This window comes from Camponotus vicinus, unplaced genomic scaffold (genome assembly GCF_025532165.1).
Source record: "Camponotus vicinus isolate PSW18456_S1 unplaced genomic scaffold, iyCamVici1.0 SCAF_12, whole genome shotgun sequence".
Classification (NCBI taxonomy): Eukaryota; Metazoa; Arthropoda; class Insecta; order Hymenoptera; family Formicidae; genus Camponotus; species Camponotus vicinus.
Window position 1 is genome coordinate 7,819,293 of NW_028141948.1, and position 23,565 is coordinate 7,842,857.

The 23,565-nt window shown below is 34.7% G+C and overlaps 1 protein-coding gene and 1 pseudogene across 1 annotated transcript in view; both read right to left on the reverse strand.

Annotated features, from left to right (window-relative positions):
- Positions 1-200: 200 nt before the first annotated feature.
- The window catches only part of LOC145963117 (uncharacterized), a 36,519-nt gene continuing 13,154 nt past the window's right edge, over positions 201-23,565 (reverse strand). The window contains exons 2-5 of the mRNA XM_083084787.1: positions 21,934-22,032; positions 21,395-21,505; positions 18,633-18,820; positions 201-5,093 (exon numbers count right to left, since the gene is read on the reverse strand). Of these exons, the coding sequence (XP_082940913.1) occupies positions 4,176-5,093; positions 18,633-18,820; positions 21,395-21,446 (1,158 nt within the window). The 5' untranslated portion in view covers positions 21,447-21,505; positions 21,934-22,032 and the 3' untranslated portion in view covers positions 201-4,175. The remainder of the gene's footprint in view (positions 5,094-18,632; positions 18,821-21,394; positions 21,506-21,933; positions 22,033-23,565) is intronic.
- On the reverse strand, positions 11,899-14,022 carry LOC145963118 (syntaxin-12-like; annotated as a pseudogene).

Genomic DNA, 23,565 nt, shown 5'->3' on the forward strand with positions numbered 1-23,565 from the left:
AGTCTCACAATCATTGTACGGTAGGCGCAGTGCGGTCTGCCGGGATATTTCGAAATTGAGGGCTTTTAGGAAAATTTCCGGTTAGCGGAAGAGCCGCTGGTTCTTTCGCGTAACCTGTGCATTATTGTTCATTGCTGCACCGCACTTTATCGCGAACGATAGCCACCGGGCAATTTTTTCCAGCTGTTCGTGAAGGCGCACAGACACGTTTATCTCTGAAGTGTCATTTCGCGTCCTTTGGAAATAATAACGGAGATCAAATAATCCGTGGAGTTAATCTATATTAGCGACCGACATTTAAAAATTGTCGCGGTAACAACACGCGAGGGATAAACTCTTTTATATTTTTCATCAAATTTAGAGAGAGATTTATTTAAGAAAAAAATTTTTATCTCGATATCGTTTCAAATAATGTTTATTGTAAAAAAGTCCTGTTGTAACATATTCACAAAATTATCCTCCCCTATCTAAAAGTTACACACTTACAAAAGTCGCTACAAAAATTACTCAAATAGGTCGAACTAACGCATACAACGCATATAACAATAATAAATTATATAGGAAATAAAGGCTGATGATTAATATATATTGATTAGTCGGAGTTTCACGTTTATAATGTTATATATTATACTTCATATAACAAAATCTTTAAAATATATAATATGATTAAATAAAATTAATGCGCTCAAAACACAATTTATAGCATGATGCATAATGCGTTAATATTAATTCATGTAATAAAAACATTTTCATCCCAAATTCTCGTTTATTCGGTCGTTCTGGATAAATCGAGGTTCTTTTTAATCATTCATGCTTTCATACCAAAGCCTAGCATTATTCTCATTCATACGTGATGCTTTGATATTGCATCGTTCTTGAAAAACTTCGTATGCGAGGATAACAAAAATAAGAAACTGATTGTACCAGAAAACATTCAATATTTTCGCAGAAATTTTCAAAAAGTCTCACAAGCGTAATACCAGAAATATATATATATATTTCTATCATTACTGTATAATTAAACTTTGAATTATTTGGCAATATTCATCATATTTAAAACAAATGTACATTCTCGTTTGTCAAAGGAAAAAACTGAACAAAATAAACGCATTATTTTTTCAATGCTTCATTTTTGTGCAAAAAAATGCATATGTAAGTTTTCTTAACACTTATCGGACTTATCGGACATCTATGAAAAATACACATATCCTTAGAATTCTTTTGATTGGAACAGTCTGAGTCGTTGAAAGTTTCAAGTAAGAATATTGCATTAGAACGCGTTTTAAAATGTGAAGTTACGAAATTAATGTAATCTATAAATAGTCTTGACTAATCTTTACATTATTATATCATATAGTCTTAAATTTAAAGCTTACATTTGGTCTGAATGTGACTACATATGTATCTCATTAATCTACGTCTTATTACTGACTAATTAGAAGGTCCCCTTGTTAATGAATTTCAATCTGAGGGAGAGCTAATTATACGATAAAATTTGATAATAGCGAGATAATAGGTATTTTTTCTCTCGCGCGCAAGGAATAGTATTTTATTTTACAAGAATATATCATCACATAATTATTATTGATCGATTTAAGACAACAAGGTATTAATATTGCTGTAAGCATGTTTTTTCTCAATGTTGAGAGTCCTTCAATTATACAATTAATGCATTATTTAATGATGTTGCGGCCAAATTAAATTAATAAACACCAGCAAAGATTTGTATTCTCACTTTTACATACATAAATGTGCACAAGAATTTGACGGTATTTTTGCTTTATTAAAAACTGTTTTCTCTCTGCGATGCCCAGAATTAAACATGCTTACTTCTTTTTCTTTTTGTATGATGACTTTGCTGTAATCTTAATTAAATTGTCAGAGAGGGAGAGCAAAAACGAGTTTTCAATAAAGAGAAGTGTTTACATTGAGCCTATTATATCTTAATTCCTCTTTTAATTTTCTTTCTTAGCAACGTGACTTTCAGATTGAAAGGAGATAACATTGATATCATTGGTTCAAGTAAGGTCATCTCCTTAATTTCGCACGCTCTACAAACACTTATACGACCATTAATCTTGCTAAAAATCCTCTAGCATCGAACGTAGATCTTATATTATATATCGAAGAAACTAGGTCTAAGTAATCTCGTTAAGAGTGAAATACTCGTCTTATCTCGACAGATAAAAATATGTAGGCTCTCCGAAAATATCTGACATTATAATTCTCGCGCATATATGTACGTATGTGCATATATCGTGTAAATCTATCATTTATTCAAAATATGTCATATTTCATTATACATATATGTATATCGTAACTCGGATATTCGTGGATATGACGGCGAGTATTATTAGTTTCTCTATTGCGTACGATGGCTTTAGAATAGGTATATGGTTTGCACGCTTTTGTACTTTACGATAGCATTAAATGGCGGAGGGAATTATGACATTTCCGCCGAAATTGAAAAGCAGAAACGTATTAACGCAACAATGATATTTTAATGATTGTTACGCGTTAAACGTAAACGTACATGTGCCAAATATCGTATTTCGCACATTAACGACTACAAAATGAATGCTTTAATGAGTGCGCATTTGATATTAATCTACATTAAAAATTTATTAATAGGCTCTGTCTAATGTAATGACATTTAACACGTTGACTGCTCGAGTTATTAATTCGACTCGATTTAAAAAAAAAAAAAATATATAAAATATCTTTATGAAAAATTTTGACGAAAAATACATTTATTATATAAATGGAATATTAAAGTGACATATTGATATAAATGATGTCGGGGACAAAATTATCTAATTGTACAGCGGCAATCAACATGTTATATGCGTGAAGAACTGATTTGCGATTCATGATTCTATATTAGAGTGACAGACTATTTTCGACGAGTAAAGATTTTTAAATAATCCCTGAGCACATATCGTTTCTTTCGTGTTGATGCTCGATGACGCTGTCAAGTTTCGTAAATTGAACGAACGAAACGCGCTATTGCGCGATTTACGCTGCTTCGCTGTGCAGACAATTTGCGAGAGCCTGTATATACATACATTTACGAGTAGAGAAAGTGCGTATTTATGAGATCTCCAAAGAAGGGTAATGTTTACGGTTTGCCCCTACGTGGATTACATTTCGAGGAGAAAGAGACAGAGAAAAGGAGGAGATCTCCGTCTATAATTACGTCTACAAGAATAAAGATAGAGATGTAGAGAGAGAGAAAGAGAGAGACAGGAATAAAGAAAAGATTGGTCAATCAATTTTAAAGCCCTTTTCCTCTTTAGGATTAATCATACTCTGCTCGCTCTATTAGGCTTCGCGAATTAAACATTCCAGACCGCTCGAGATATAAAACGATTTCGCTCACGATCGTGATAATTCCGCGCACGTATTTGCTCGTTATAGAACACTCGCGGGAGAGTTAGAATTCTTTACGTTTCATTATTCGGCGCGGAATTATCGAAAATGTGTAAACGGCTAACGAATCGTCGAGTAACAAACGAAAATTTAACGACGTTCCCCTGACGAATCCATCCCCGTCATGTATCATTCATGATGAGGCGGGCCAAATCGGAGCCCGGTAGGTGGTTTCATTATTAGCTCGCAGCGGAAAAAAAAACAACAAAGTAAAAAGGGGAAAAAAAGAAAAAAATTACAACGAAAAAAGCCCTTCATCGTTCGCGTCGCGATTCCAATTTTCGCAGAATTTTTAGAAAGTCATCGCGCTTTCACACTCGGATCTCTGGGAAATCCTGCGAAAAATTCAGACGCAAAACGTCTCTCGGATCGAGATCAGAAGATTTCTCTTTTGCGAAGCGAGCGAGCCCGAAATCAACGTTTATCGCATCGAAGAGGAAACGAGGGAAACCGCCATTTGGAAACCCGTAACATCCTGTTGAAGGAGACGATAGCTGCCGCACCCCATTTTGATAAAGGTAAGGGTTAGGTGTATTTAAGGGTTGGGTGCTCTTTTTCATAGAAGAGCTCATAAAGGATATAAGTATAGGCGGTAAAGATGTCGAGAGAGGCGAAGCGAATAACCAAAGGAATTTTCACAGCCGTATTTCGTCCAAAGTAGATCCCTGGGACTGGAGACCGTTGTTAGAGAATGGCGTTATGGCGTTATGGTTATTTCCTCGGTCCGGCACGGTATAGCCCGCGGGTTAAACGCACGTCGCTTTATATCCGAGAACGACATCGGGCGTTTTGCTGCAGGATGGACGATCGAAGTGATGCACGGAGCTGTTCCTTTCTATGATCGCGCTACATCTCGCGAGACTATCCTGCCGGTTGTCGAACGTGTTGTTGACGCTACCGCGGAAGTCCCTGGGCGACAAGGATCTCCCCAGAGTCTCGATCTTGTCGACATTGCTCACGCTCAACCGCTGATCCCGTTGCAGATTCCTACTGGACGACGGATCCTCGTACCTTTCCATGAAGTTGCACACGCTGACGCGTCTCTCCCGCAGCAGGGACTTGCCGGACGGGAACGTGGGCCTCGCCAGAACGTCCGTCCTGTCAAAGTGACAGATGCTGTTGCCGCGATCGCGCTGCAGCGTCGGCCTCGCCAGAACGTCCGTCCTGTCAAAGTGGCAGATGCTCATGCCACGTTCGCGCTGCAGCGTCGGCCTCGTTAGAACATCCGTCCTGTCAAAGTGGCAGATGCTCATGCCGCGGTCCCGTTGCAGCGGCCTCGCCAGAACGTCCGTCCGATCGAACTGACAGATACTCATGCCGCGGTCCCGTTGCACCGTCGGCCTCGCCAGAACGTCCATGCGGTCGAACTGATAAACGCTGGGTCGACGATCGCGCTGCAACAGCCGCGACGTCTCGCCGATGGATCTGAGGGTCCTCAGAGTGTCCCCGTCGCGCTCCTCTTCGTCCGCGACCTCCGCATGCACCAACGACTGCAGATCGAACGCGCTCTTGGCGCGTCTAGGCTCCTGGCTGGTCAACAGCAGCGACGCGCTCGAACCCACAAACACGCTGTTTTGCCGCAGCCTAGCGACCGGTCCACCCGCCGAGACGTAGCTCACCGGATGCTCCAGACAATGGATATTGAATTTCGAGTAGCTCCGATGCTGCGAACAAAATCCCGCCCGAATCCTGACTGTCGCGATCTTATTGAGGTAGGTGCTTTACGATGTACGTTATTTGTATTCACAGTTATATTTAGAGCATGAGAGAACAACCTGATGAGAATGCAATGCGATATTAGAATTTTTATCACAAATAATTTCGAGAAACGTGTAATTTTGATTTGTTAAAGTAGTCACTATCATACCATCTGATGATTTGTTCTCTTGAATTGAAATCAGTGAAAATATCATACTGGAATTAAAGCAGCGACAAGATTTCACGGTAGATCAATGAAAATATCAATGATACTCTTTGCTTTCTCATCATATATTTCACTGAAAAATCAGCTATTATCTACTAACTGATTTTTTCCAGTGAGATTTTAGAGAGTTATACTTACAACTAAAACCGTTTCTGATCTCAATGATAATACATTTTGATTTTATTTAAAAAAAGAGATGCCAAATTAATGATGCAGCAATGAAAATATCATCGATGATTAAAAAGCGAACCAAAAAAGTTAAAAAACTAAACTATTGGTAGATATTGCAATTAAATGGTTAAATGCCATAACTAGGATTTGTAATTATATTGAAGCAAGATTACTTGTAAACTCCAAATTTATATTTTTCTTATTTGAATAACATACTAAAAATGGTAGGCGTCTTATTCTAATAATCATTTTTTTCAAATGGTTCGTACGTATGTCCATAGCCATAGTTGTTGAATGAAACCGATGGTGATATTCCCGTAGAGGTGATATTCTCGTATCTGGACCAGGAATGTGTATAGCGAATTACACACGGCTGGATTTGTCTCTCGGTGAAAATGTATTGGGTGGATGTGACCCGGAAGTACGTGCGGGTACATGTACCGGACGCGTTGACATGATTTTCTAGCAGACGCAGTGCACATCTATTTAACGATCATGACAGTATTGTTGTGATAACAAGAGGAATTTAGCCTTGTGACTAACATCGTGACTAATATTACTCCATAAATGAGATAAGACTTTCTCCCGAAATGCCCGACAAAGGGAACCCAAATTTCGACGCGCGACATCAAGATCTAAATGAGTTAATGTCATCCTTTTGAATTTTATTATAACGCTCAAAGGAAAGAGATTGCTTTACAGGATATTTCCTCGAGGGATGCAAATAGGGCGACTCAAGAGTTCGGATTTGCGTTATCGCCCCATGGAGGAAACTCGCTCGACTATGCAGCTCAACCGGAAACTCTTGTATGCAACGTGAGTATGTTATTCCAGAGGCTGCGTAAGTCGGTATCGCGTCGCGTTTTATAAGAGAGAGGCGCTGCATCTTCCTAGATTACGGGACGGTGTCCCAAGACCGTTGAGGGAGCAGGATGATGCTGCATTTACATGTATTATGCAAAAGCGGATGGAAACTTTGCGATACTCCAGTCAATTTAAGATCTTCTGCCTTCGAAGTAATTTAATGCAGGGCGTTTGTTAAACAAACAAAATTAAATATGTTGATAAAATGTCATATTGTAACGACGAAAGTATTCTTAAATTGAATCAGTAAAAATATCACTTAAAGCGTAACACGCACAAATCAGCGAATATTTCACTTGAATCTTGAATAAAACATTCACACGTTACGCTCCTCTATTATATATTTCATTGACTATGACAGAGATTTCGCTGAAAAATAATAATTGTGCATACTTGCAAGCATAGTTTTTTTTAAATTTTTTCTATTTATTTTTGATTGCTATTTTTTGAAAAAACTTTAACACATATATATCTGAAATGAAATGAATGTATAATTAGTATTCAAATTAAGAATCATATACATAGAGAGAGAGAGAGAGAGAGAGAGAGAGAGAGACATAAATAGAAAAAAAATTAATATTCCTTTTTGTGAAAAAAATAACAAACCTTATTGTCTTCAAAATTTTTTTCTTTTATCCTATATTTCCTATATTTTATCCTATATTTAACTTTGGAGTTTATATTAAAAATTGATTTATCAATACTTTCAATGTATTTTAGGTAATAAATCTGAACTTCCATTATTTTAAATGTAGATCGCATTAAAATTGGCTATTATTATGTAATTATTAGTTTTAATGTGATAATTAATTCTTTTAACAAAATCAAAATTGCACATGACAAGAGTATTTGTCGCAAAAGTCTCATTAATCCATTACAATTATTTTTAAAAGAACAGATAAATTATGAATTTCAGAACTTTAATTTTTTTATTGTGTTAATAAACAAATATGAATAAAAATATATTTTAAAAAAATATTTAAAAAGAAAAATTTTTCAATTAGGAAAAAGCATTTTTTTTTTTATATCTACATATACATATTATTTTTTTATTTTTAGATGTGATAAATCCATTGACATCTGAATAGATAGACTATATAGTTATATACTTTATATATAACTTTAAAAAATATAATAAATTATTATAAATAATAAAGTATAATAAATTAATATAAATAATAAAGTAATAATAATAATATAAATATAATTTTTTGCACATTTTTATATATTTGTTTAGTTTGCGAAACAACAGAAAATGCCTGCTAATTGATATTTAAAATATATATAAAATTATTTAAGCGGTGTTAAAGGGATTTTCTCTAAATGACTTCTCTAAACACTTTTTAAACATTTCTGTGAAGATCTGATTGAGAATCGATGATGTTAATGGAATCGTCATGTAATGTCAAGTTGAGCCTAATATAGTCGAACGTTGACGGAATTAACCGAAGTTCATGCACTCCCTCCTTACCGCATTTATCAGTTACTCCTCTCAAAAGGCTCCGTCTATCTATTCAGATGTCAATGGATAAATCCACAAAAACAAATAACATCCAAGAAAACAAATAAGATTCAAACTCAAATATTTCTTTAACAGAATATATAACCATAAACTTATTTCATATATGTTGTGATTGATATGCATAAAGAATAAAATACACACACACACATACATATTTTAAAATATCATCGATTAAAACAGATATTATCTCTAACTGATTTGTTTCTTTCAGTGAAATTTCACTAATTTGCAGTGCTACACTTAAAATTGAGACCATAATTATTCATTACTTTTTCAGGGATAATATTCTGATTTCATTTAAGAGAATAGATCGAAACATATTAAAGATTTCACCTCAATCTAATGTTTCAATTAACGAAGAAGAATTTTTTTCCAATAATATAACTACACGGTAAAAAACATTTTGTATTTCTGTTAAAATTTTCTCGTGTAAAAATTTTTGTGTTAAATTTTTAACATACTCTTATGTTAATGTAACATATTGTCGTTGCATTATTTTGACATTTCTGCGTTGAGTTAATATTCACCGTTTGTAAGAGTTAAAACAACACAATTAATATGTAAATGCACGAATTTTTGATGAAATATGTTATATGTTAAAATGAACAGATAAGTTGTGTTATTTTTCTCTCTATAACAGTTTCCATATGTTAAATCGACATATCTCTTCTGTTATTTATCATAAAAATGTAAGAATAACATTTTCTTTTAATTATATTTAACATTATAAATATGTTAATTTAACATAAATTTTATTTCTAGATAATGTTTAAGAGTTACACTTTTGTGTTAATTTTTCACATATTGTGTTATTTATTTACATATTTGCCTTCTGTTAAATTAACATTAAAATTAGAGTGGATAAATTGGGACATGTGAAATATGTTAAATTTAACACAAAATTTTTTACTGTATATTCTCATCCGTAGAGGAACGATTCGTTGAAACTAATTACTCAAATTCCGATCGATTGAATCCTCACGAGCCTAATTATCGGGAAATGTTCGACGAGATACCTAGATTCGGCAATGAAATGCCAAACACATCGGAAGCCGTTAAATATCTTCTTCAATTTATGTGGGACAGGCCATCTGTCATTAACTTCGCGCGTGATTTTCGTTCATTCTGCTATTCATGGCAGGAACGTACAGAATACCTGAATTATTGCATAATCGTTTCATTTATTGCAGCGTCGGAATAAAATGCGCAAATCTCTCTTCGATTATATTTATGATTTTATATTTATGAGTTATTTTATCGTACTATTTACTAAATCTCATCCAATAGTACAATATTAAATTTAACAGAAAAATACTTGCGCGAAATGGATTCGCTTGTACGATCGAAAATCATAGCTAGTTGTCTGTTAGGACTTATTACACGCAGCTTTCTCATCAATCATAAATAAAAGCAATATGGCTTAATGCGATAATCTGCATCGAGTTGCAGAGCTGAAAGCGCATCAGGATAATATTTTCTAAATGAAAGATCGTATACATATAGCGCGACACTATACTAGTGCTTTGATAGAATGACATAAGTGCACATCCCTCGCTGAGAATGACAAATTGCACGTTTCATGCGCAGGCGTATGTAGCGTATTGCTTCATTATACAGATGCTGTCTTGAATATTGCATGTAATATCGTAACCTACCATTATTCGCAACATGATTCGCGCACACGAGTCCGAAGTCCTGGACTTGATGATCGAATGTTGTTTAGACGGATTCAATTTTAAGCTCTACTCTTCGAGGCGTTTAAAAATTGATAAAATATTAATTCATCGTACAAGTACCATATGCATAAGTATTTGTCGGGGATAACATAAATTGTTACACTCTGATAATTCCAAGATCTACGAATCTACAAGCGTGTGAATGGATCCGTGGGATTTATGGATGTATTTCGAAGTTTGCTTTAATTGAGATGAAGATATTCATTTGCGTAGCATGGAATATGTATGACAAATGGTTGTCCGAGGTGTTAATATGCCAGTCTATGTGTACGCGACACGAGGTTGCCTCTAAAGCCTCTGGCGGATTGTAATGCCTCGAAAGCTCTCCGAGTACACTCGAACAATTTAGAGAGAACAATAGTAAATCCCATCGCACACATCCCGATATCGCAAACGAGCTATCAATTTTCCCTTGAGATTATTGAGTCGAATATCCGAAAGTCTCTCGCCGGATTCTCACTTTCAGTTCAGTGCCCACAGAATGCGTGAATCATACTTGGATAATTCGTCTTGGAATCGACGATTCCGCTCGTTTCCGCCTGATAATTCGACGTCGGAGCAAAGTCTTACTAATCAAGAACATTCGGAACGATAGTTTGCAAGCCGGGAGAATCAAATCGAGTTATGCGAAGTGTGTACTTCGAGGGAAGTTTTCATCTAGTTTCATTAGAGTACCGACAATTAATTGGCTTGTGAACGACACTGGCTTCAATTTTCTATGTCAACAGTACTAATTACGCATCATCAAGCTCACTGTTTATCGATAATTTGAATTGCATTTTTACAATTTTACCTTTTTCATCGCATATCACGTTTTACGCCAACGTCAGAATTTCAATTGAATCTTTATCATACGTTTTTGTATTTACATGCTAGAAAATAAGTTCAAACCACGTATACTCGCATGCTTAATTCTTCTCGAGTTTTCCCATAAACCGATTTTAAGATATGTGATATCTCCGATTTAATAAAATCGAGGTCAACTGTTTCTGACAATGCAATCGAACGTTTCCACGATTTAATTACCATAGATGTAGAAATACATATTGGCGAACGGTGATTTCAATCTAAAAATAATTGATCGGAATTCACGGACGCAATTGTTCGTGTAACGTTGTATATGTGCGTCTTTCTCTATTCGTATCTTTACGAACGAAAAATTTTCTGTATTATTATGCAAACATTTAATATATTTTTTACAAAGCTCTTGAAATTATTTTACGTTTTTATTTCATACTACAATTAATTTATGCATTAAAAATGCACCATATATACGTGTAAGTACTTTATACATCGAAAAGATAAATCTCACATAAACAGAACAAATGGATGATGCTATTGAACGAATTTGTAATTCAGTTGACATTTAACACGGTATGATCGAGATCTCGTAAACATCGAACATCCATTTTGCCGAACGTTTCCTATTCACGTCATGATTTGTATATCTCGTTGTATAGGTAAATCCAATATCGATACGGTACGATTGATGCCGCCAAAATATTCGGCGCATCCTACGCGTTTTAAAAGCCGATTCCAAACGCAATGCATTGTCCACTCGCGAAAAATTTTCACTAAGCCGCGTCATATGAATCGTAGAATGTGTATTGTTCATGCGACAATATAATAAAAAAGATTATTTCAAAAAATTGTATTCGCAGGTCATCTGAAATCCGCAGAAAAATTGTAAATTTAATATGGGTATAAATAAAAACAAGGATATAATTCAAACTCTATCCATACGTTTTCTCGTTATGATTGAACCGCAAATATATATTTTATCATGGCAATATACAGAGTGGTCCATTAACTTTGTCTATTTGAAATATTTCTGCAACTTTATACTTTATAGTTTCGTTATAGGAGGCATAAAGAAGAATAATTTTTAAAGAATAATTAAAGAATAATATTTTTTTAGTAGAAAATTACAATTTTTGGTAGAATTGTATGGAGCAACACACACATGTACTCTAAAACAAATAATTCCTGCGTTTAACAAAAAAAAATAAAAATAATAGTTTTTTTAGTTTAGTCAATGGAATATTACATATATGTATATTGCAAAAAATGTTTGGAATAATAATCATTTGCAACATTGTAATCTTCGGAAATCGTAATTTTCACTGAATCACATGTGCATCTCTTATCATTTCTAGATTTATTGTAACACATCACAATTCATTGTCTCATATTTTCCGATATAATCCAATCTTTCTTGATATAACATGTTTTTTAAATGTCCCTTAAAAGAAAGAAGAGTGAAGGAAATAAGTGGGATTAGAGATTGCATCCATCGAGCGAGATGCCAACATCGCTCTGGAGTCGCATGTCACTGTGTTAAAAAGCAGCATTAGGTATGAGGTCTGAATAGCTCAGTGGTCTAAAGCAGTTGTCCGGAAAGCGAAAGACTCGGGTTCGATTCCCGATCCAGCCACTTGCACCTCACATATTTTTCTAATCCACGAATATTGTTTTCTAGCAATTATTCGTTGGGCTGAAAAGTGTATGAATGCTCTCTTCACAGGATATGCGTCGATGCCGTTGCCACGGATGGATTCTGCCGTTCGTTGACCAAATGGGCGTATAGACACGTCTGACCTCCTCTCTATCTTTTCTGGATTTCCCTCGCGGGATTCCTTAGCCTCTGTTTCCCCGAGTATACTGGTCCAATTCCTCCAGATTGCTTTACCTTAGGACCTGGTCCCATACACCTTCCTGTGCAACTTCCTTAACACCGCTCTTCCCCATAGCTTTACCCATAGAATTCCCTGGGTAAGGTATCCAAATTCTAGTTAAACCTCGCTTGTCTCGTTGTACACTCAAATAGGCGTACAGACACGTCTGACCTCCTCCCACATACATCCCTATCTCTATAGTTAATACAATGGCAACTATCATTGCAAGTAACAAGATGTAAATTTTTCGATGAAATTTACTTTGGTAATTACTTCCCTTCACAAATTCCTGCGCTTTTAATTTCACATTGTATGTTTTCAATGTAATTATTGATCCTATTAATAGTATCCTCTTGTTGATGCATGAGTGCTGTAAACTCGCGCATAATTTGATTTACATGTAAAATATCTCCCTCAATTTGTTTAATTCTATCTTCCGTTTCAAGAAATAATTCCTGTTGGAACTCGAGAGTCCTTTGTTCCCTATATTCCCTATATTTTTGTTCTCGTACTTGAAGTAGCCGTTGCGTTTCTTCAGCATCCTCCCTATCCATTGAATTTTTATATTAGTTATAGCTAAAATATGTCTCTTCATCTTCTCTGCAATTGACTTTTGCATATCAGAATATCTCTGTAGCGCATCTTTAAAATCTGTTGTGAGTTTTTCAGTTTATAATTTTTGTTGTTTCATCTTCATGTTTCATCTTCATGTCTCATCAATATCGTTAGTCTTGCTATGTCTTTGCTTGTTTGTGTGATTATCTGATTGGTACTTAATTGTGTTACATGTACTTTGTCTCTTAAACCTTGATTATCTTTAGTGATTTCGATATTTTTATAAGCTCTTTCTAGTTTTCCAACTTGTCTCAATCGTGTATATGTTAGTGGTAATATTTTCAATGAGACTATAAAGTTTGGTAGGACTAAATCCTACCCCGTTGATCCGTAGATCCATAGTTTTGCGAGCGCTGAGCCATTCTGAATCCGTTCTTTATCACAAGTGTCCTTAAACGTATAAATATAAATCGTTCCGTGTGGAATTACATTTAAAAACGCGAGAAAAGTGCCTTCCTGCACGAATTGACTCAGAAACTGGCTCCTGAACTGGATAAAAAAATGAATGACCTATTATTTGATCCTAAAACTTATTTGATGATTAAGACGGATCAAATGAAAAAAATCACGAACAATCTTAGATATTTACTTACGAGATGGCGAAAAAAAGATTTTATCTCTGTTAGAATAGTGAAAACTCTTACAGCGATGATCTACCAAAGATAACAAGGATAACAAGGATGTTCCCTTACGTATAACTATCTCCTCAGTAAATAGCCCATTACATTCTTTTGCCGCGTTCCTTCATAAGCTCTTGTATGATAACTTACTTAAACCGAATAGCCCACATTGCTAACAGTTTTAAACTCGTTAATAAATTCAATAATTTTTATTAAAGAATATTTTAAAATTGTTTCACTTGATGTGGTTAATCTGTTTATCAATATTCCCCATGACTTAATCATTGGAAGTATCACGAAAAGGTGGCATCTTTAGAACCTAACACGGACATTCCTTATGATGAATTTTTAATTTTAATTTTAATTTTAATTTTAACTCTTAGACTCATACATAACAACAATACAATTAGTTTCCAAGATACGTTATTAATTATCAACGGAAATCGTTTAGAGATCAATTGGTATCGCAAGCCTACCTTCTCCGGTAGATTTTTGAATTTCTTTTCTTACCATCCTATTGCTCATAAAATTGACATTATGGGTCTTGTCGATAGAATCTTTCATCAAAAATTCCATGAATAAAACCTTTGCCTCGTCATTAATATTCTCCTCGAAAACTCCTATCCCCTCCATTTTATTCATAGAATCATTTCATACTGACTAAAATTTCTCATCTATAACAGAGATTCGACTTTATGCCCCCTCTTCCTCCTTTCCCTGGATCTAACTTTTTCGTTATTCCTTACATTAAGGGCATTCCAAAAAGATTTTACTCAATAATACATGACAGTAGTGATAAATTAGCGTTTTCATTGAATAATAAATTGAACGGACTTATTAAACTACATAAAGATCCTTCACCTAGAATAAATCATTCAAATGTCATTTATAAAATTTTTTGCAAGGACTGTAACGCATCTTATGTGGGGCAGACTGGCAGACGTTTAGCGATTAGACTAAAAGAATACAAATCTAATGTTAATTATTCTTCTGACTCCCATACAGTTGTCTCAACTCATAGATTCCTTGGTCACGAATTTAATGGGGAAGACACAACAATTCTAGATAAAGAATCCTCGTATAGAAAAAGACTAGTTTCTGAGATGCTGCATATCTACTAGCAAAAAAACAGGTTGAACACTCAGAATGATACCGCATTATTAAATGACTCTTATCTCCCTATTATTAATAAATGTCTCGCATTTTCAAAGTCTCCCACTCCTTCGCTTCCTATTCCCCTCCTCCTATGCCGCCTATATCTCTTATTGTCAGTTATGTTTCAGTCTTTTCACAATCGCACTCCTTCACCTTTAGGCATGGTTTTGTCTCCAGTCTCTGTTTTTATCCTTGTACGTATTTTATTTAAATCTTTGCTTTCGCTCTATTTTATCTCGTAGCACTCTTTAAAATACTATGTGTATTACGCTCTTTTATAACGAACGCTTTTTACTTGTTGTTAACGAATTTTTTATTTTTTTAAATTACTTGTTATTTATTGTTTTTTTTATGCTTGGCATGAGTCTCTTGATAGTGCTTGCTTTTTGCGCTTTCTTCTTACAGGCTTCCACCTTGTTATCGATCTAAGAATCATCTTTTTCTTCCTGCTCTATTGAGAAATTCAGAAGGTCTTCCACGTTTTATATTGTTTGGACCTAATTCAATTCTGCGATTTAATTTGTAGACTGATTTATAAATTTGGAGACTTTGTCATCGTGGGATCGTCACGCATTACATCTCCTCTGAATTCTTGCGTTTTGTGTTAATTGCGTTTTCCGATAGCGAGGTGAGCGTTGCCTTCTTTTTAGAAAAATTTCTCTTTGCCATGCATTATCTCATACCACTTTTGTATTCTGCGCTTTCTGCTTTGAATAATTTTCTCTTAATAATTGTTTGTGTGTTTTTAAATTTGCGTTCGTTTAGAATTATATATATGACTTTTTCTATTTTTCTATTTTTTTATTTTTCTACTTTTCTACTTTTCTATTTTTCTACCGCGCTCGCCCTTGTCTTATCGCACACTGTCATCTTTATTTTTAATTTTATTTTTTACTGTTTTTAACAACACCGTTCGAAACATTGAAAAGGATCTAGAAAAGATCAAAAGTATGTATATTTATAAGTATGTATATTTTTTTACATTAATTTTTAAATTAATTATTAATATATTATATTATTATCTTAGATAAGTCATTTTTTATTTGTTTTACGTGCTAACATCCTGCGTCTTTTAGCCTTCTTTTTTATTGTTTTTTATTGTTATCACTCTGACCATATATTTCTTTTGTTATTGTTTTTAAAACATATCAAATAACTTGAGAACTATTAATTTTGAAATGCATATACTTTAACGGTTTCTTCCTTAAAATTTTTTTGCTTTATAGAATTCCATCAAAAAATTGTCATTTTATTTTAAAAAATAATTTTTTTTTTCAGATTTCCATCTACAACAAAATTGCTATCATATGACGTAGAATTCGAAACCGTAAAATCCTCTAGCTTCAATATTTTTCTGTTGTTTAAAATAACAGAGATATTTTTGATAGGCAAAGTTAGTAAACTACTTTGTATATACATTGTATATTTTTGCTTGGAAGTCATAGATTTCCAAGCAAAATCTGGTCTGAAGATTCGTGTTTATGAATAATCCGCGGAAACGCGGATATCAATTATGCTGTTACTAAGCAGCAACTTGGCCGATCGATTCGCGGAGATCAAGTAATCCCAGAGTGCTTTCAGTGTTAAATATCCGTACTTTTTATAATATATAAAAAATCTTCCTATAATATAAAAAAAATCATAAAATATATAGTTTAATTTCATCATACGCCACTTTCTAAAAAAGTATTCAAAATATCGATGTAATTTTTTTTTTAATTTATCGAATAAAGGACTCTAATAAATAAATGTAATAAATCAAATTTAAAATCCTTTAAGGAATTATTTGTTATTATAAGAAATTATTAATTTTTTATTTCAGTAAATGTTTAAAATGATTTTTATCAAGTTCTAAATATTTATTGGCACGCTAATAAAATAAATGTGGCGTGTTATTAAAAAATAAAGAAAAATTCAGATTAATAAAGTTTTTAAGAATGTATAAGAGTGTAACCATGTTTTATATTTAAAAATTTTATAATTACTTTTCTTTTACTTCTCTTACGATGGATTTAAAATTTTGTTTATTACATAATATAAAAGAGCTTTTGATTCGATGAAATTTGAAACGAAATTTATATTTTATCGATATTTTAAATCATTCCTTAGAAAATGGTGTGTAACGAAGTTAATGGAACACCATGTATGTTTGAACGAGATTGAATGACATTATGAAACATACGTTATGATAACATGCATTATCTGCGATCGCGATGAAAAATGCCCATTTCGGCAGAAAAAGAAAGAGAGAAAGAGAGAATATGGAAAGATGTTTTATGAGAAACATACAGCGCATTAAATCTTTACTTATTTTGCTGACCTTTCAATAAATCGGTTGACAGAAATGCAGTTTGGCTCGGTTCAGTAAAAAAATACAAGATTCAGGAATTCCCAAAATACGCGGTTGTAGTCGCACGTGCGGAAATTGATGATATCGACGGATTTGAATTATTGCATCTGCATTCAATTTAGGGTCATTGCTGACGCATATAAAGTACCTTTGTGTAGAAATTCACTTAGCGCCCCTTCAAGAGAAATTAATATTTTGCAGAGATAAAAATCTGACATTTTCTTTTTTTTGGAGAATCAGTTTCTTCATTCTTTCCTTTTTATAATTGATGCTCCTCTTTATAAAACGATTACGCGGAAAATTTGCGCACCGTTTTGCGAGGACCCCAACTCTACTCATAAAGATAGCACGACCCGTAGCTTGACATAGGATCACCATAAGAACCCGATGAAAGATACGAATGAATTTACTCTCGTTTACTTAGAGTCAATCAAAGTTTATTATCTACGTGACCTAAGCATGTGGGGCATAGAAAACGCGTTACTTCTCGCGTTTGTCACGTCCGCTTGCTAGCTTATTCCGTGATATACGGGACATTGTGTATGCATATTAAGTTGTAAACCTCACCCGGGAGAGAATGTATTTCATCCTTAATAAACTGGATAAAAAATCGCTGGGGCGAGTGACTTCATCTTTTACGGTATTCTTTTTAAAAAATCTTATTAAGTGGTTTATATATAATATAATTCCTTTACAAAAATCTTATTAAGTATCTGCGTTTTCTACTGCAAAATTATGTCAATAAATTCCGGAACACTCAGCAACTATTTCGGGTATATATCCTAAGCGAGTTTGCTATGTTGCAGGTTTCGCCGATCTCACGAGTTTGCGAATCTCCTCCAACGGCAATTTAACGCTCGCCTTCCGGCAATACGCTATAACACTTGTCGCTATTTGATAATTAAATGGGAAATAATCAGAATGCTGCTACCTGTGTATATTGGAAACTTTAATCATGCTAATTGCGAAATTTGCTCCGTGGAATTCATAGCTTGATGTTGCAGAAATACTTTATATTCCTTTTAATTAAATCGATCTATAATGAAATGCATTAATACGCGACATAAAATTATATTAAGTACGTGGGGAAGAGCAGTCGATGAGAAAATATTAGATCAATCATGATAATTGTAGGGGGAAACTCTCTTGCTAAAATAAATTTTACTTTATTAATTAGTATCAAAGATAGCGATCTCTCTCTCTCTCTCTCTCTCTCTCTCTCTCTCTCTCTCTCTCTCTCTCTCTCTCTCTCGCTCTCTATCAAAACAGTATATTAAGTAATTAAAATTGAAATTGCCAAACACATTTAAATGAAAATTGATTTACTTTTGCTTGATAATCCATTAGTCGCATATCACCGATATTTCTAGCTACATGTCTGTATCTGACAGGGAATGCTATACATATATGTAGCGCGTTTGATCAAGTCGCATTATGCTAATCCGACGATGCGACGCATGTTTCGTCGAACTGTACAGACATTCTGTATACTGGCTATCCATGCGAGATAAGTGAGCTCGCGAAGAGACAGAGGGAGAGACAAATCAGCGATCGCGCAAGAGCGCACTTACCTGAATTGGAGTTGGGTCGACTATGCTGCAGCTTTGTCTGTGTTGTTGCTGAAATTTCGGCTGATACGGCTCGAGCATGCGGATCTTGCCCCATCGATTGAAAAATAGGGCGATCGCAGCCACCCACAGGACCAGGACGAGGATGACGATCAGGGCCTCCTCGGCGCGCACCACTACCGCACCTGTTCCTACGTACGTTTAATCCTCGATTAAATTCATTCTCTATCATTTCCAACGTAAAATATACAAGTAATCGAGACAGATAAAATCGTTACAAGTTTGTATTGAAAAGATACTCATCAGTATTATTAAAAAAATAGAGCAAGTATAACGCAAACATTTGCAGTAAAATGTCAACTTTAAAAAGTTAACTCGATGATCGCGATATAACGTGACCTAATTTTTCGTATGCGTTGATTTACGAGCCAACTGCACGAATGTGCCAGACTGGCTGTATAGGTAACGGAGAAAATATACCCAAGAAATATCGCTCAGGAATGTCGGGCACAATTCGATGCTCGGTCATACGTGAAGCTTTGTTGGCGACCCTTCAATACCGTCTAACGATTTCACAGTACACTCGCATGGCAAACGATCCAACTGATAAATTGATATTCGTCACCCTACGAATGCAGGATCGAACCTTTCGAAGGAAGAGCTCGCCGACGTAACATTACGCAGAGAATCGAAACAAGAAGAGGAACTATATGGATTCCATTATGAGATGCTTGGTATAACTCGTCCCTGGTGACTGTAAAATATACGGTTTTTTTTTCTAGAAAAAGACGACATTTTCTACATACATAATTTATGTACTACTTTAAATGTCTATCCTCTCTCCTCTTCGTCGTCGGACGACGAGAATATTTCGTGCGCTATAAACTTTGCATATCCAAAAATTTGAAAGTTGATTAGTTTAAGTAACTTTAGTAGTTTAAAGTAACTTAAGTAGTTTAAAGTAACTTTAAAAAAATAACATGCTACAAAGAGATGTATTACATTACAAGAGGCCATCCCTAAATTATGTAAAGCTTTTGGGGGAGGGGGGGAGTTGAAGTAGTTCTTACGTTTTATATTTCTTACGTAAGATTTTTTAAAAAATGTTTCTCTGATAAAATAAAATCTAATAAAAATTTTTTTCGCCAAAAAATCATGAAAGTTTTCATTTTCACTCATTAATTAGTCGTCTTTATCAACTGATTTTAACTATTTTATAAAAATAATGAAAATGTAATTTGATATTTTGGAAAAAAATAAATAAAAACAAAAAGTTTAGTGCAATACGCATGACAAAAAGCTTTTAGTTTTAATAATAAAAAATATAATGATAATAATAATAGTACTAGTAATAGTAGTAGTAATAGATATAAATATTGATGGTCCAGATCATGTGAGCCGTCGTCAGTTTACCGATTTACTGGAAAATTCAGAATATAGACCTAAATATTCAAATTTCATATCACTCACGTTTAACCAATTCTTTATCTTTAAAAAAAGGTAAAACTATTAAAAAAACCTTATTAATAAAATTGTAAAATATTACGTAAGATACAGGGGGAGGGGGAGGGGTCACAGAAAATCTTACGGTTTCTTACGTGGGCGGAGGAGGGGATAAAAAATCGTAGAAAAAAGCCTTACGTAATTTAGGGATGGCCCCCAAAGCATATTATATTACGAGAAAATTCTTGATACTCTTTTTTTTTTCTCTACTTTACAGTATATTATTGCACATTTTTTATTTGTTATGTTTTTAAAGAGCGATTATGCGATCCATCTTTGGTATTTTTTTTTTGGAATATCATTGCAACTGATATGCATATTTGTTTATTAACTTTATGGAGAATCAAAATGAATCAGCGCCACGAAAATCAAACTGCATCGGATTAACAACCTAATGCTATTAGCGAAAATTGAGAAACATACTCGGATACTCACGTACTCGTTTCGTAATAGTAAATTATTTATCACACATGTAACACATGTGTGTTTGCATGTTAGCATTGAACCGTTACTATGTCACGCTTGCAAACGTAAAGTTTTCGCGGATTTAGATGGAATGCGAAATCAACCGTTCTGAATAATTCCGCTGATTGATGAAGGTAAAATTGAATCGACGAGCAAAAACTCGAAAAGTAAATACCGAAAATACATTTATCCCACGGATCATTTCTTTTCGTTTGTCACGTTGAAGGGAAATTGTGAGACACGTCAAAAATTCAAGGCAAAAAGACGGGAATATATACGAAAAATCCCTCCGGACTCTTGGAAATTGAAATATCATATACGTGATCAATGTTTCAGAGAACTCATCAAACTTTTGGTCATCTTTTCCCCTCAATTTTGCTTTCCTTCTCGATTTTTCTTGTTGATGGAAATCTTGATTCCTTGAGAATAATATTCGATGCAGAACTTCAATCTAACTTCTAATTCGAAGAACAATGGGTATAAATAATTTACTTGTGTGTCTCGTAGATGTGTTTTTTCTTTGTGGATATTTTCTCAAATATAAGATCAATTCTTTCAGTTGCAAGTGAAAAGAAAAGAAAGAAATAAAAACAAAAATTATGGAACGACTTCAAATGTTCTGTCGTTAATATTCATTACTCATATATTCTTTAGGGGAGAAAGAAAGGGTTGAGGTACGCTTGGGTATCTTGCTTAACAAGATTGGGCGGAGAACATCATGAAACACGATAAGGTCAGAAATAAACAAGGGTTACAATATTTCTCTTGTATTATATGAAGAAATATTAAACTCTCACCATCGGGAAAGGTCGAATTGAGTTCGGTGGCGACTTCCAATTCCGATGACATGGATCCGACGACAGCGTCCGGTGCCTCTCTGAGCTCCACCTCGATCTTTGTCACGTTATCTGTTAAATGAAAGTATCCAGAAGTTTAACAGATCTCGTTCATTATCGAGCTGTCATTATTAAATGCCAATATTATATATATATATATATATATATAATATACATGAGGAGAGAAACAAAAAAAAAACGTGAAAAATTTAATTAAAAAATTTTAGTTACCGCTATATATATATATATATATATATATATATATATATATATATATATATATATATATATATATAATTATCGAGCTGTCACCATTAAATGCCAATATTATATATATATATATATATATATATATATATATATATATATATATAATATTATATATATATATATATATATATATATATAGCGGTAACTAAAATTTTTTAATTAAATTTTTCACGTCGTTTTTTTTTGTTTCTCTCCTCATGTATATACATGTATATATTACACATACATACCGCTTCCATTAACGTCGTGGCGTCTGCTCGACGTAACATGCCCATGTCGTCTGGGTCGGTCGCTTCCCTCCACAATGAGATATTCTCTGCCGTAACAATCTATAATCCGATAGACGATCGTTTGCAAATAAAAATATTACACTATAATGAAATTTGCATTATAAATTCATTTTTCAGCACGCGATTCGATCTTAATCAAATGAAGCTAACCCGTCTTATTTAGCTATCTCCAAGCAATTTAGCTGTCTCCGAGAAAAAATTCAAATTTCGCACGGTTGAAGATAATGCAATGAAAGATACTCTCAGAGAGAGGTAGACGTATCTATTATTTGGACAGGCGGATTTACAGGCGGATGAAAAATATCGCGTTGCGTTCGCGAGGCTGAAAAATGAGAAACAAAGATGCATGCATTTCACGGAATGTTAAAAAGAAAGCGCCAATGGTGTTGAAAATGTGCCTCTTTCTCATGCATTATTCAGAAATCCATGCGTTATATACACATATACACATACATATACATACATATATATATTATATTTCTCTATTCACGGTTTCATTGCAGAAATGAACGGTCGCGACGGTGACATTCGTTTGCACTTTCGCCTATCGTGTATGCAGTTTCGACATTTTGGTTTAACGCGGAGCGCTAAATCTTCCGACCGCATTCCCCGATAAAGCGACTTCGAAATCCGCTTAAGTCTCGCCCGCCGCGTTTACCTTCCACCAAGCGCGTGGCATAAATCACGCATTTACCGTACTTATTGGACTTGAATAACGCGCGTGATTAAAGGATCATCGCTCCACCCCACGAACTCCCGTCATTCTCCTCGAAATCATCGCGCGAATATTTCTCAAACGCGCGCGCGCGTTAATAATGAAAAGGCGGACGTATCGACCGCGGCTGCTTATTACGTAAATAATGAACGCGACTAATATGTAACCGCGTTCGCGTACTATGTATACATCTATTAAGGCGAGTGCCATAGAGAGGAAAACCTCGATCGGCTGTACATTCTCGAGAGGCGGTTAAATGGCGTCAGAAAATCCTGTAAGTCACGTACTGCGATCGCTAAATAAATTTAAATGAAAGCGTCGCAGCTTGCATCCGATTTCGATCCCGCGATAACAGCCACTTGTACGCCGGGGAAGAAAAATCTTCCGATGAATCTCGAGGGTCTCGTATTTCAGAGTGGAGACTCGCTTACCACTAAAAGCTCGGTAGACAGTGGATAAGGGGTGAGAAAGTTGTACTGATGACACAAAAGCGGGGGTTGCGCGCGGGGGTAATTACATCTGGGAGATTCTCCCCTCTCTCATTCTCTCTCTCTCTCTCTCTGTTCGTCTCCTCGTAGCATCTCGTAGCTTCATTCTCCCATCGGGCGACGATGACAACGGAAGACGAGATAATCGCGACGCTTAAGCGAAGCGCGAGATTTAATGGAGCCGCAAAGTAGCGCGGCGTGTTTTTTGTTTCTTGTTGTTTTCTTTAAAAAAAAAAACTATGACCTTGAAATGATACGCGAGTGATAAAAAGCTTGGGAGGTCAACGCGCATTTATTCATAGATTGAGTCTCTTGGCTTTAACATTATGCTGCGCGTAAATTCTGCGTAGTATTATTATATAAGGCACT